Below are 16656 nucleotides of genomic sequence, written 5' to 3'. Positions count from 1 at the left end.
CTTCATCTAGTTATCGGGATATGGTATTTTAATTGGATGGCTGAGACTGCATAACAGATCTCATTTGTCTACTCATGGTCAACCTTGAGATCATTTTGGGTACGGACTGGCTATTGAGAAATTGTGTGTTGAATTGTTATGATTGCATAATATGATGTCTGAATTATGTCGTTATATATTGAATGTTGTAATGAAGTGTTTGATAATATAATTTGGTGAACTAGGTTGATTGAGTGGGTTATTGGTCATCAATGTATTATGGACTATCCCTGGAGGAGATGTATCCGAAGAGGTTGCCTCTGAGGAGCTCCATTGGATGCTCAGTTGATGTGTGATTCATTGAGTAGTCATGGTGTACGAGGTACACAGGAGGCTGATTTGCCTACTAGGTCTTTGGCCAATGATCTATGTCATTGGCTTTCCTTTGGGGATTGGATCCTAAGAGTGTTGACTCTTGGAAGTCCCATGAGGGCACCGACTTGAGTGTGACTCATCGGGGGTCTTGGTGCACAAGGTGCACAGATTAATCAATCAATTTTTGTTTGCCTCTTGGTATAATAATGCAGTAAGAGACTTGAAATATGAGTTTATACTCTACAACCACCAAATGGTGGGATGATTAAAATATGCTAAGAGTACTATGTCGGGGTTTGGTATGAAAGGTAAGATGTCTATATAGCACCGACTCAACACGCGACACGACACGACACGACACGACACTCCGACACGTCAATCTTAAAAAAATATGAATTTTGACACGTTCCGACATGTTTTAATATTGAATAATATTTTTAATTTATATATTGTATATTTCATTTAATATTCAATAATTTAACAAAAAAATAAAACTAAACTAATAATATCCATCAATTTAACCAAAAAAAAAATCATTTCCACAATACCATTATATTGATCTAAAGCAAAAATAATAGCATATCCATACAAAAACATAAAACATGGAGATTATAGATTACCTTAATGGAACATTTTCATCTAGAGTAACATTTGACTCCATCTCTGGCTCATCAAGTGAAAGAGTAGCAACTTCAAGAATTCCAACATCTTCAAATGTATCTCCAACAGTGTCCCACATTCTATTACCCCCTTGTGTATATTGTGAAGTCTTTCTTGATAAGAGCCTAAGGTTGCTATGTATATAAACCAAGTATTCAGCACGTTTTGGAGTCATCTTATTCCTTCTCACAGAATGCACAAAAGAATAAGTACTTCAATTGCGTTCAGCACAGGATGGAGAAGAAGGTTGTGCAACAAGTCGCAATGTTATCTTTTGAAGCATAGGTGAACAAGCACCATGAAGCACCCACCAAGCTTTGGGCTCCATAGAATATCGATTTTGCATGGCATCATAATCTCTAAAACCTCCACTCATACTAGCAAAGTCCACATACTTCAAATTTATTTTATTTCGGTCCTCCAAGTTATGAAAGTATCTTTTTAAGCATTTTTGTCTTTCTTGATTAATCTCTAAATCCTGGTGTGGAGGAACTCGACTAGGATCTTCATTAAGCCATTGTTCACTATAGTATCTGAAAGAAAAAAAGAAGAAAAACAATTATACAAATTATATCAAATAAGAGAAGTATTCAATTCATTCATAATTAAAAGCTTACTTGGGATTCAAACCATGTGCCAAAGAATGAAGTGGAGTTGAATGTTTGGTCCAACGATCCACAAGAATGCCATGCACAACCTCATAAAAAGTTGAGGTCTCATCCATCCTCTTCAATTCATGAAAGTATATAGCTTTCTTCACTTTTACAATCATGTCATCCCACATATCATAAATCAATCAAATGAAGACAAGGTTTATCAGTGTCACAAATCCTGATCATATTATAAATAGGAGCAGTGAAAGCAAGTATATAATCAATTGAATCCCACCAAAGATCATCCAAAATCTTATCATTAACCATTCTTGCCCGTCCTAGATTATCATCTTTATACAAACTCCATTTTTCACTGATTACCATATCTTGGAGACCACATTTTATCAATTTGAACCACTTTAGCATCACAATCATGGAAGTAAAGTGGGTTTCAGCTATAGAAAGCAACTTCAATCCCATAAACTCATTAAACATTGACAGTCTCATAGAATGATTCATTATAAAGTGCTTTATTGCAAAAACATCTTCAACAATATCAGAAATCCAACTGCATTCCTCATATGCTATTTGATTATTCTCCACATTTTTTGCAGCACAAATATTTTTCACAACTAAATTCAGTGTGTGAACAACACATGGTGTCTAAGTAATAGATGAAAAATGTTGCTCAATAAGATGCCCTGCTCCCTTACAATTTGCAGCATTATCCGAGATTACTTGAACCACTTTTTCATGCCCAACTTCTTGAATTACTTCTTTTAACAACATCCTAATAAAATGCCTATCCTTAGTCTCTCCTGAACAATCAACTGATTTTAAAAATATAGCTTCACCATCAGATACTGCCATGAAATTAATAAGTGGCTTCTTTTGTGAATCACTCCATCCATCACTCACAATACTAACACCCTTGTCTTTCCACCCAGCTCGAATAGGTGCACACATCCTATCAATATTTTCCTTCTCTTTCTGCAAAAGAGTGGTTCGCAAGGAGTTATATCCTGGGGGCAAATAACCTCCAAAATTATTATCTGCAGAAAGTGAAGGCTGCTTGAAAGTATGGGTTCCTTGCTAAAGTGAATGGCAATCCTGCTGAATAAAACATCCTAGCAATCAAGTGGTTCAATTCTTCTCGCGCCCCAACATTGAATGCCTTCTCAATAGGATTTCTAGATGAACTTCCACCCTCACTTCCACTTCTTCTTTTTTTCGAGTTTGATTCTACAGAAAAACTAGAAGGGGGTAAAGGCACATTTTTAGGTGCATTACTCTTCAATCTCTCACTAGTTTCTTGTTTTAATTTCTCCATCTCTAGCAAGTCTTTTGTCTCCACAACTAAACATTTTGCAATTCCTTTACCTGCTATTTTAAGCAAATGAACCCTTATTCTAGTATACGAACTTTTAAAATCCTTTTCACAAAAATTGCATTTCCAAGATAGATTCCCTCCTGCTTCCGGTGTGGTGCCTACTTTGGTAACATATTTCCATAATGGCTTCCTTAGAAATTCATCATCTCCACTACTTGCAACAAAATAATTACTTATGCAAATATAGAACAATTAAATTAAAATAGTAGCATAAAAAATCATAATTAATATCAATATCATCCCAAACTAATTGAGTCAGTGATGGATAAAAAAAGAAAGAACAGATTGCGGGGAAAAGAAATAAGTATGAAAAAAGAGATAAATAAATCTATTTTTTTCAAATTGATTAACATTAAACTAAAAAAATGCTTTTCAAACAGTAAATCACATTTCAGCCAAATAACTCTATTCTTCTAATTAATTAACGTCTGGCCAAAACCTATCAGGAACTTCGTTAGTTCAAGCCTTCAAGGTTTGTAGTCTACGATCAGTCAATCAAATTCAGACTAATCTAATCTTAGCTATTAGCTAGCAATCATAGTAACAATTAGAAACCATCGATGTCCACACAACACAAGGTCACCCAACACCTTCACAATTCCTGAATTTAAACCAATCTGTGCACTACAACCGCCCATTTCCCTCTATACATATAAAGTTCAAGAGCCAAAAATAAAAAGTACAAATAAAACTAGAAAAAATCAATCAATTAATAACCAATTAACCATAAAACAACCACCAAAATTAAGCATATATGTTTTCCTCCAATTCCGAACTGGCTCCTCAATCCATACACAAAAACTTACAAAATTACGCTCACTTCAGCACAAAACTCCAAGATTCTAATAAATTAGTTTTTTTAATTTTAAATTTTTTCCTCTTTCAAACGCAACATTTATTCAACTAAACCGAATCACTGACACTGTGAGTGCAAAACGCTCAAAGTTGTTCCAAATAACAGAAAACAAATTGGCTCACTAGAATATTTTTTATAAACTAATAACAGAAAAAAAAAACAGAATATAACTAAAAAAAAATCATAAATTTCAAACAAAATAAATTGACTCACAAAATAAACCAATAAACCAGTAAAACAAAACAAATAGAACCAGAATATAACCAAAAAAAATTTCAAACCAGTCTTCTCAAAGAGACCAGGAGACCACAGCGACTCACGAGAGAGGGAAAGAGACCACAGTCCACAGCGACTCAGCGAGCGAGAGAGGGAAAGAGACCAGACCACAACGACGTCTAGAGCTGGCAAAATGGGTCGAGCCCGCCGGGGCGGGGCGGGCTGAGTTTTATAAACCCGCTGCCCGCCAAGCCCGCCCGGGCTGATTTTTATTTTTTTTTAATTTTTAGTGTAAAATGTGACGGGCTTGGCAGGCAGCCCGCCCCGCCCGCCCAAACTGGGCGGGGCGGGCTGAGATATCTAGCCCACCTTCAATGACGGGGTGGGGCGGGCCAGCCCGCTTTGCCACCTCTAGCGACGTCGAGAGAGAAAGAGGAGAGGAGAGACTCAGACCAGATTCAGAGAGAAAGAGGGAAGGAGAGACGAAAGAGGCGATGCAAAGGCGACTCAGAGAACTTTACCGGTTTGCGTTTTTTACGTTTTAGGTTTAGGATTATGTTTTTATAATTTTTTCCTTTTTTAATAATATTTAACTTTATTAATATATTTAATTTTTCTAAAATATAAAAAATTAAAAAAAATTTATATCTTTTACGAAAATGTCATTTGACCGTGTCGGACACGGTCAAATTCGCGTGTCGGATGGTCAACGTGTCGGAAAAAGTTGACCGTGTGTCCGACACCGTGTCGGAGCGTGTCGCTGTGTCGGACACGACTCTCCTTGTTTTTACAAGTGTTCGTGCTTCCTAGTACGCCATTACATAATATGTGATGGTGCTTTATTTTAAAAATGTAAGGAATGATATCTTATTACATGTAAGTGAAAAATACCCTCTAGTCAAGTTTATTTGAGAGTATGAAAGTCTCTTTAAGGAATTAAGTGTGTAACACTTAGACTTTGTGGCAAGGCCACATGCAATCTGGTATATGCGAGAAAGGTGCATATACAATTAATTTTGTGGGTTGAGTGCTCTCCATGACTCTAGTTTAATATGTAAATTGTTGATGAGTTACATATTTTATTGCATGTGAACACCATGGATAATACTAAGCATGAAATAAATGCTATGAACTGTGTTAATATATCGATGTTATAGCATCCTTTATTGACTTTCAATCTTGCAGATGCCATGGAGATTGAGGTATGCAATTATATAGAATTATTTTACCTATCTGTTTGAATTGTACCTTTTTGTTGAGCTGGATTATGATATAGTGCATTTGCCATATGTATATGTATATGTATATGTATATGTGGTATTCACACGTAACGGTAATCCCTGAGCATGTCAGACCACATGCAAGATGGTAACTCCGTGTGTGAGGTACATGGTGGATCCCTTGTACTGTGGGTTGTAGACGTACGTAATCCCTACATTTTATTCTCTGATCAGTAGGATGCATACACACATGACATGGACATATGCGACATTGCACACTCATTTTATATACTGCATTGTTTACTGCTATAAATGGCGCGGTATAGTCATTCCCCTTATCTTGTTATTAAGTTGCTTCTTTATATACTGTATCCACTGTTTTATAACTTATATTATACCTGTAAATGAGCTTGGGGTGGAGGATTCCTTGAGAACCCCTTATCTTACTGAGATTTTTGTTAGAAATCTCACCCCTTTTGTGGCACATTTTCAGGAGATGATGTTCGTGAGACAGACACTGATAGAGGCAAGAGGTTAGGATAGAGATTTCATTATTGTTATAAGTCATGCATATTATACTATTCATTCTACCATGCGGAGACTTTAGTATGACTAGACTCGCTTGATTATGTTGTTATTTGTGGTGAGCATAGGGGTTGTCTATGCCACTATTAAATAATTTGTTTATTTGTTGACTTGAGTATTTGTATTGTAGCACCATGAGTTATGAATGCTTTTGAATTGTTATTTATGAGTACGAGGTATTTCAAATTTATTTTAGTGTTGCAATTACATAAGGATTGTTATTAAAAGAAAAAGTTAATCCACTATGGGGATTAGCCTTGTTTATTTGAAGAAAACAGTATATTGCTTCCACGATTAATTATTGTAAGTTGCACTTTAAATACCATTTGTATGTTAATACACAGCTGCAAACGGGGTGTTACATTTACTTACTTACATTCGAGCATAGGAAAGAGGGAAACTCGTGTCATGACTGACTAACCAACTTTTCACTGACTTGCAATTCTTGTTGATGGTTGTGTTAGAATTTTCTATTATATGAGCTTTAATAATTAGTTATTTTAATATTTCAAAATAATTCAAGTTAATGAAATATTCCAATTTGGTTAATTATATAATTAAGCTTATTGTAATCGTATTGTGTTTTTTGACTAGTAATATCTAATTAGATTGAACCTAGTTGAATAACAATGTAGACTTCAATATGACCATTGTTTCCATATGATGGTCTAATCCCGTGTTTTTAAATCATCGTTTCTGGCTGGTCAGATCTTCTCTCTAGCCTATTTTACACGAGATTTAACCTTGTGTTCTGCTCCCTTTGCAAAGGCAATAAAGAGGAAGACTCTAGTATCAACTTTTCTCATTTCCTCTACTTCTGTAATGGCCTAAAAGGTACGCACATTAGTGCTTTTGATTCTATTACTATTAAATCTTTTATAATTATATACATGATTTAAAAATTTTAGATTTATTATTTGGTATTAGAGCCTTATGTATATGATTATAAAATTCATGTTGTTGATTGAAATTAAGAAATTGATATTTTTTTCTCATAAAGTCAAATATTATTTGTGTTATTTCATGAACATGTTTCATTCGACTAAATTGATAACCTAAGGGCTTTTCTTCTACATGTCAAGAGCTTTCCAGAGATATATAATATGTGCATTTTTATAGAGTACTCAAGGAGAATTTGTCTTTTGAAATTTTAGGATATATTGTGATAAGTCCATGAAATAATACTTACAATGTATGGTTTTTAATATGAAAATGTAAAAAAAGAATACACTTTGTGTTAATAGATACCCCAAATTGAATTAAGGTCGATGATTCTGATTTAAATGCTAATGGGTTTTTTTTTCTTATTTGCATTCTTCAGGCCCAATTGTGATACAGCCCAAGAAAAGAAAAGAAGAAGAGAGAAAGAAGTCAGAATCGTGCGTCTTCTGAAAGAGAAAGAAAAAAACCCTAGCATAGACCGTCTAAGTGAGCCTACTCCATCTCAAGCTCTCCATCACGGTTCCCTCTCTGAATCGAGCAAGTAAACCAAAAACATCCTCTGATTTTCAACCTAGATATAGAACCATCACTTTCCACCACGGTTCAGTTTTTGAATCGGACCAACTTACACAAACCCTAACACCTTGTCTCTCGAACCGAACCCTAACCCTCATACAACCCATTTCCATCGTTTGCACCCTTTCTACCTGATTGACGCACCAAACCACACAATATCGCAAACAAACCAAAACCTAGCCACTATTTTGGATTCAGAAAAAGCCAAACAAAGATCCGTTACGTAGTGGATGCTGGAGCGATTGTGAGCACACGTCAGTGTACGGTTTGAAGGAACGACAATTCCATCCGATTTGTAAGAGCAGAGGAGTGGAGCACTGTGGGGACCACTCATTTGCAGCAGCGCGTCATATTGCTGAGCTGGAGAAAAAGAGGATAGTGTGCAAAGAGCCCTATAAAAGGGATATAGGAGTGAGTCATCGGAGAGCTCTCTTCTGTTTTCTGATTTATGGTTTTTCTTAGTTTTTGTTTTCTGAACAATTTTGAGTTTCTTTTAATTTCTGTTTTGTAATGAGATTCTGGTTCATTTTGATGAACTTGATGCATGTCTTTTCAGCACTGAGATTGCCGGTTGTTAGGCCAGTGCTGTAATTGTAGTTTTTAGAATTTTTATTTTGTGAATTCTGTAGTTCTGTTACTGTTTGTAAGCCTCACCCCTATGGATAGTGGCTAACTTTTTAGAGGTTGGGTTTAGGTGATACCCAAACCTCAGTGCTTGTCAGATATTTGATTTCCTGGTTTTAATGTTTATATCTCAGTTGTTTAATGCTGTTTCTAATGTTTAAAATTATCTGCATTTTGGCCAAATGACAGATGTTTGGTTAGGATTTAGTTGTTGAGAAACAATTAATTCTGGATTCTGCATTAGACACATGGACTTAGATGAGAAATCATCTAAGGGATCTCAATTCAGAAATGAATGAGTCCTCATGTAATATTGGACCTGAATCTCAAGAGTCCTAATCCCACTTGGCATAGAGATATGGAAGTGGGCAACCTTGGGATAAAACAATTTTTAAGAGATTAAAAATTAACAATACAGCCCTGTTAACTGAGAATCTTAGTATGAGCTTTTTGTTAATCAAATTATTTTTCAAGCACTGTGGGGAAGGAGAACCAGAACTCAACCCACCTTTTTAAACCTCTTTATCAATCCAGATTTTCCAATTTCCTTTGTTATTTCATATTTCAATCTCTATTCCGTTTTCAAAATCTTTGTCACATCTTTCATTTAAGTTGCTCCATTCTTCATTCTTATTTTATAACTTAGGAAAGTAATTCAGAAAAATTTTAAAAGAAAAGTGAACAGTAGTATTTTAGATCCATTCTAGATTATTCTTACCTTACAATTTTTATTTCTTTTATTTTCAAATATCAACTCAGTTTTAAGCAATTACAACCTTTAGTCATTTCAAAACGCCAACGATCCTTGTGGGAACGATATTTGGGACTTATAACAGCCCTATATTACTTGTTGTCGCGTATACTTGCGCGCATTACTTGCACAACTGTTAGCAAGGCAACATATTGCTTTAAAAGTTTTTTTTTTTTCAAATTGACTTTGATTCATGGATGAAACATAAAATTACGCTGAGGGTTATGTTTCTGCATTGATTTCAAGCAAACTTTGATATGTAGAAATCTAATCAATACATTCAAACAATCCATAATATATAATATATCACAATTATAGAACTTATTCTAACACATACAAGATATCAAAGAAGAAATTAAAGTATTAAAAATAAAGAGTTTAGAGAATTACAAACACAATATATCCTGGTTCGGTCACCTACGTCCAGACTGAAGTCGCTCGATCAACTCTTTCACTGATGGTCAAGCTTCACGGGTGCTTGACAAACTTTTACAATCTTCCAAGACTTCAGATTCTTGGATACCTTACAATCTCCAAGTTTACGGGTACTTGGCAACCTTACAATTCACTCCAAATTTACTTAGGTATTTGGCTACTTCTCAAACAATGGATCTCACAGCCCTTTAAACTCAAGAATACAAGGAGGAAAATATTTGGAAATGAATATACATTCTCAAAGTGTGCATATACAACTTGAAGCACTATTGATATATGGATTTTCAAGATATGAGCTCAAATATGTTTGATCTTTGAAAGATATGAAAGAATATGCAAATGATAGTGTAGAAGCTCTCAAATCATCCTTAAGATGTGCAGGAATAATGATCTTCACGTTTTAGGGTCATAAGGAATGTATTTATAGTGATTTTTAGCAAAACTATCCATTTTTAGCAAAACTTTTCCAGAGAGTGGGAATCGATTTCTACTCATAAGGAATCGATTCCCAACCTGTTGGAAAGGTTGGAAATACGACAACAATAACATTATTTCATATTTTGCGTATAACCTGAGCTATTCTTATCGGATTGATGTGATCTTAGTCTCGTTGGAAAGATAAAAGAAAGATCTACAACTTTTATGATGAACACAAGATCTAAATCCATCATCTTGGATACGAAAAATTGTATTGAAGGCAGAAGCAAAATTATTAAGCAAATTCTAAGTTCAAATGTGTTCTAACTTGTTTCCAACCACTTTTTATGAAAGATCTTGACTTGATAAATATGTTTTGAAGTTATAAAACATGTCAAGTATCTTTTCCATTGATTTTTCAAATTTTTTTCAAGTATATAAAGGTTATGATTATGCAATTCGAAAAACACGTTTACTTTAAGAATAACTTTGTGCTCATGCAATGCAATCTACCATATACCTTCACATATATTCTAAGTCCTAAAGATATATTCTAAATATGATTTTAGACTTAGCTTCATGTCTCGTGTCTTGGATCTTTACTTGAGCTTGATGCTTTGACTTGTTGGATATGACAATGTTTGACATTTTGTTAGTTTTGATCATTTTTCACCATGGTTATGAGATTGAGCTTCTCTTAGATGTTGTCCATGGTTTGTTGTCTTTGATCTTGGTGTTGCTCTTCTAATTATTCCTTGTTGCTCTTGATCCAATGATCTTGCCACTTTGATATGACATTACTCTTCTTGTGTGGCTACATCATACATCTTCAATATTCATATATGGTTGATACTTTTTGCTCTTGATCAATGATCTTCTCTTTTTATTGTTGTCATTTTGTTATCATCAAAACATACCTTGTATTTACAAAAAGATGAGAGAACATAGATTGAAGTGATTTGGGCAAATAATGAGAAGACCCATGGATGCTCCCATAAGAACAAAAGTTTGTTAGCAGGAGCTAGGCACAAGAAAAGGTAGAGGTAGACCAAAACTTACTTGGGGGAAGGTAGTAAAACATACTTAAAGGAGTGAGATATAGATTTGCATACAGTGTGTCTTAGGACGGAATGGAGAAAAGCTATAAGCATGGTGGAGGGTTAGACCCGCATTGTTTTGATCATGGAGGAAAGCTTGCTTGCTGAAGCGAGCAAGCCAACGAGCATAAAATCAAGTTGTTTTGATCTTTGCTTGCTTGAATCTTGTCTCCTCTTACTTAATTGATCCATCAAAACTTTAATGCAACACTTCAAACCTGAAAATGATATATTTTAGAGTTAGAATCATACTCAAGAATCTTTTGCATTTGATAATAAACACTATGCATTTAACCATTTACAACGTTATTTACCATACTTTTGGCCTTAATAACATGGTGTGTTTGAAACCTAATATTAATAAATTGGATTGAAAAAGACAATTCATGTTGTTTAGAAATTGCAGTAATGCAATTTCATATTGCTTGGAAATTGCACTGTAATTTCATGTTGTTGAGAAATTACATTGAAGACCGATAAGAATTAGTATGTTATATTGTTTATCACATTTTGGCACTACACTATTAGGCCCATGATTCATAAATATGTAATACTTATTGTCTGTGAGCATGAAAGGTCATATGTTAGAATATTTTCAGTATATTGATCGCCATGTTCCTATGATGGAGTTATGTTGAATTGAATTGTACTGAAATTGTAGAATTGGAATTGGAATATTGTTTTTCAAAATCGTGGCCATGTAAAATAATTTTTAGTTATTAACCTGATAGAGTCATTTTCAACATAAAGTTATTTTCAAAATAATATGAAACTAAATAATAAAGCCCAAGTGAGAGAATGTTGGAAAATTTTATTTATGTGGGCAATATTAATTAATTAGTTTTGTGTTTTAAAATTAATCTGGTTAATAGATATTTTAATTCTATTATTTTGATTAGTCCATTGTGATCATATCGAATTGAACTTTTGGCATCAGCTGACATTGGGCCTAGTTAGGAGAAAATGTAGGTTTTAGTGTGACCATGGTTTCCATGATGGGTGGACCAAATGTACACAAACGTTTTTGGGTATCTGTCCAGGTCCCCTCTCTAACCTATTTATATTGGGGTTAAATCTTATAAGTCATCATGCTCCCATCGTATTGAGGCTGCCACTTTCGGAATAAGAGATAGAGAGAAAAATCATGGCATAGAGTTCCTTCTTTCCACCGACTTTGTGATGGTCCAACAAGGTATGCACAATCCCAACTTTAATTTCATATTATTTGATATTTTATAATCATATATATAATCCAGGAATAATAAATCTTTCAAAAATAATTTTGAACCTATTGTTCAAACCCAAGAAATGGGAATGATGGCTCTTTTTGAGCCTAGATTTCCCTTCAGCTTTTTCTTTTTCGTTTTTGCAAAATATTTCTTTATTGCATCAAATTTAATGCTCATTGAGTGTTTGAACTTCAACCTCAATGGTAATGATGACTGCCAATGGACATAATAACGATTGAATTGATATTACACTGCAATGAAATTTAATACATAGAGCAACACCTCACTCCAAGTTTATAAGTGATCATTAACTTCTGTACCGTATTTTCAATGCTTTAATCAACTCCAGCTCCATTCATTCATCTTCAATTGATAACATTGATGACTTTTAATGCATTATCTTAAATTTTCACAAAGTTTTTAGATTGTTATTGCTTCTTGGGTGCAGTTTTGGTGGTGTATGGGAAAGAACATATATATTCATTTAAGCTCAAGGGGCATTAGAAAGAGGTATGAGATACTTGGTTTGATACATGAAACAGTTCCTCTTGTTATTTAACTACTTAGTAAAACTTTTCAAAACACTACTCATTCTTAAGTCAAAAATTTGAATTATAAGTGAAAAAAGGAACACAGCTCCTATGCTCAATGGGGTATTTAGGCTTAATGAAATTTCCTAGTTTTGCTAGATGGCAACTTCTCAATTTTCAACTTAGCGCCTCCGTTTCCATTTTTAAAACACAACAAGAACTTGTGTTAGCATGTGCAACACTATATAATTTTGTTAGTAAAAGATTTCATTATGATGAATTTCCAATTGAACCAATAAACAAATCTTCATCTTCAATATCACTAGCTAATGAAGAAGATAATTTTGAATCTATTGTTTAAACATAAGAGCAGGAACCAAAATATAGTAATACTGGGGACATTGTAAAAAATAGAAAAAAAAGGAAAATTTCATAGAATATAATTGATTTAGAAATATTAAGTGTTTTGCTTAATTTTTTATTTGTCATTAATTCTATCAACTGTATATATGAGAGATTAACGTACTTCTGTAACACGAGATAAAATTATTTTCTGTTATAAGAGAAACATTTTTAAATTTATTTTGATCATTTAAAATTTATTTTGAGACATCATAGCTTTAATCCGAATATTATAACTTCTACATTTCGTAAGTCGAAGAATTTTGATTAATATATATATATATATATATATATATATATATATATATATAAAGAGAAAAGTATTTGTCATTTTAAATGACATAAAATTATGTCATTTTAAGAGAGAGGTAGATACAAGAAAATAATTTTTTTATTAAAAATTTAAATTAAAAAAACTACTCACTTTCTCTCCCATGATTTTTATTTCTTGTGTCTATCTCTCTCTTAAAATGACATAATTTATGTCATTTAAAATGACAAACACCATATCCATATTTAAAAGTTGAATTTATCAACACCAGGAAAAATATCACACTTTATATGAAAAAAAACGATATGAACATCATTGGATATTAAAAGGAGCCTTATCTTATCTCTTATATAAGTCAATTCATCAATTTCTATCTAGAGGAAGGAATTATATTTGAAAATTGGAATTATAATTTGAAAATACCAACATATGACAAGCAAAATTCGATTTACATAATATAGAAGTTATAACATTCGGATTAAAGTTAAGGGGAATGATTCATTTATAAATTTTTTTTGAATTTTTTTACAAATTATACTATTTTCTCCCGGGAGAACATAGTGTAACCAGTGTTCTTTCGAGAGAAGATAATGTAGTTTGTAAGAATTTGTAAAAAAAAAATGTGTAAATATAACCTGCCCTTAAAGCTATGGTATCTCAAAATGAATTTTAAAGATTCAAAATAAATTTAAAAAAAGTTACCAAATACGAATATTCAACCAACTCAATCATTAGTTTTTTACTATTTTATTTATATTTAATATGGGCCGGGCTAAATAACCCAAACCTGATTAAAGCTCTCTGTATAAAAAAGTTCTCATGGCAAAATATCTCGCATCAACATTTAGAGAGAAAATTACCTATAATACCCCTCCGAGAGCAGAAGAAAGATCGAGAAGATGCTAACCAAATGGTAATTTTACTTGTCCACCGCCAATAAGACGCAAACGCAAGCGCACTTTAAAAACCCTAGAATACAACTCTTCAAAATCAAATCGAGCATCACCGGGGCGTCTTTCTCGGTTTCGCCACAACAGGTTACCATTCTACGCTAATTTCTACTCTAATTCGAAAAACCTAATTCTGCAATTTCGATGTTCTAACAATTGATCATTTATATTTTGTTTGCTTTACACTTTTTCAATCCGGCGATTGCTTATGATTTTTTTACTCTGTTACAGGACTGGGTCTAATATTAAATTGACATGCTGTGTTTTGTGATGCTTTAGATTTTAGAGCCACCTAGGTGTATCATGTTACTGTTTTGCTAGACAATGATGCCAGTTTATTGTATTTAATATTAGGGTTTTTATTGTGGTGTATTTGGTCTGAATTTTTTATTTGCAACTTGACAGGAGGGAGAGGGTAAGCTTGAAGCAAAATAAGAAAGGGATTTTTTTTAAATAATAATATATCTTGATTTTAATATGATTATATTTTAATATTGGGGGGAAAGTGTAGATGGAAACCTGTATTGAATATTAATATGATTATATTTTATTTAATGCTTTGTTTTAAAATGGAACAAACTTAATCTGGTGTCTTTCTGTTGTTTTTATTTATCGAAGTGATATGTTTATTTCCCAAGTCTTTAGAGAGATGAAAATGAACTGTGATTAGGAGGATGGTTTGATGTTCACGTGTAATTTTGTTCCTGTCTTTTATGCTTGATGTTTGGGACCAAGCACCAGTTTTATGGTTTTTTTATCTGTATGGATATGCCTTAAATATTGTCCTTGTTATTCATTCCAAGGTTGTTTGTCTAGAATTGTTCGAAGATGGCTGATGCTCATGAGACTGATAAGAACATTGAGGTGTGGAAAATCAAGAAATTGATCAAGGCTCTTGAGGCTGCTAGAGGAAATGGGACGAGTATGATTTCCCTTATCATGCCCCCACGTGATCAAATCTCTCGTGTTACCAAGATGCTTGGTGATGAGTTTGGAACTGCTTCAAACATCAAAAGCAGGGTGAATCGACAGTCTGTTCTTGGTGCAATCACTTCCGCTCAACAGAGGCTTAAGCTTTATAACAAGGTTCCTCCAAATGGGCTTGTTCTGTATACTGGCACAATTGTGACTGAAGATGGGAAGGAAAAGAAGGTGACTATTGATTTTGAGCCTTTCAGACCTATCAACGCATCTCTATATCTCTGTGACAACAAGTTTCATACCGAAGCTCTAAATGAGCTCCTGGAGTCTGATGACAAGTTTGGATTTATTATCATGGATGGCAATGGTACTCTGTTTGGAACCTTGAGTGGTAATACAAGAGAGGTGCTTCATAAGTTTAGTGTGGATCTCCCAAAGAAACATGGAAGAGGAGGGCAATCAGCTCTACGGTTTGCCCGTCTTCGCATGGAGAAGCGTCATAACTATGTGAGGAAGACTGCAGAGCTTGCAACCCAGTTTTATATTAATCCTACTACCAGCCAGCCCAATGTTTCTGGACTAATACTGGCTGGTTCAGCTGATTTCAAAACTGAGCTTAGTCAGTCAGATATGTTTGATCCACGACTTCAGGCAAAAATACTTAATGTTGTAGATGTTTCCTATGGAGGGGAGAATGGGTTTAATCAGGCTATTGAACTATCTGCTGAAATTCTGTCCAATGTGAAGTTTATCCAGGAGAAGCGATTGATTGGAAAATACTTTGAGGAAATTAGCCAGGATACTGGAAAGTATGTTTTTGGGGTTGATGATACTCTAAAAGCTCTGGAAATGGGAGCTGTTGAGATACTTATTGTTTGGGAAAATCTGGATATGAATAGGTATGTCCTAAAAAATAGTACTACTGGTGAGGTTATCATTAAGCACTTCAATAAGGAACAGGACGCTGACCAGAACAATTTTCGGGATCCTGAGAGCTCTGCTGATTATGAGGTTCAGGAAAAGTTGTCTCTGCTAGAGTGGTTTGCAAATGAATACAAACGGTTTGGTTGCACTCTTCAGTTTGTCACCAATAAATCTCAAGAAGGTTCACAGTTTTGCAGAGGTTTTGGCGGGATAGGTGGGATCTTGCGTTACCAGCTTGATATGAGATCGTTCGATGATTTGTCTGATGATGGAGGTGTATATGATGATTCTGAATAGCAATCAATGAAATACTTCCTACTGCTGGTGCAGGAAATGGAGGTCAAAATACCTGCACCAGTATGTGGGGTGGTCGCAAGTGCTGCGACTCCTGCTCCTGCTCCTCCTCGGCTGTCTGTGATGTTGGATGGAAAATTTGATTGTGAATCAAGGTTCAATTTTATTCCGCTTTCCCTGCATAGGTTTTAGATTATACCTGATGTTTGTTTGTTTTTTTTTCTTAGAAATAACATCTTAGAAAAAGTTTCTAATTGTAATTTGTGAATCAAATAAGTTTTTTAAATTGTTTGTTTTATAAACTTATATTTTCAGATGCTTAACCCCAAAAGTGCTTCTTTCTGATATGAGTTACTCTCCTACTTGTTCTCTCTGTCTGGAGCCACAAATTTCAGCAACAACCTCACTGGCATCATCTG

At 34.1% G+C, this 16656-nt stretch overlaps 1 protein-coding gene across 1 annotated transcript; it reads left to right on the top strand.

Moving 5' to 3' along the window:
• The first annotated feature begins 14135 nt into the window (after positions 1-14135).
• LOC133293416 (eukaryotic peptide chain release factor subunit 1-2-like) lies at positions 14136-16656 on the top strand. Its single transcript, XM_061491986.1, has 3 exons — positions 14136-14185; positions 14902-16392; positions 16553-16656. Exon 2 carries the CDS (start codon positions 14927-14929, stop codon positions 16238-16240), a length of 1314 nt encoding a protein of 437 aa, XP_061347970.1. The 5' UTR covers positions 14136-14185; positions 14902-14926; the 3' UTR covers positions 16241-16392; positions 16553-16656.

Source organism: Gastrolobium bilobum, unplaced genomic scaffold (genome assembly GCF_033153095.1).
Source record: "Gastrolobium bilobum isolate Gb01-03AN ecotype WA unplaced genomic scaffold, APGP_CSIRO_Gbil_v1 utg18566, whole genome shotgun sequence".
NCBI classification, from domain to species: domain Eukaryota; kingdom Viridiplantae; phylum Streptophyta; class Magnoliopsida; order Fabales; family Fabaceae; genus Gastrolobium; species Gastrolobium bilobum.
Note: the sequence above shows the minus strand (reverse complement) of the source record. Positions and strands in the feature narration are given on the sequence as shown.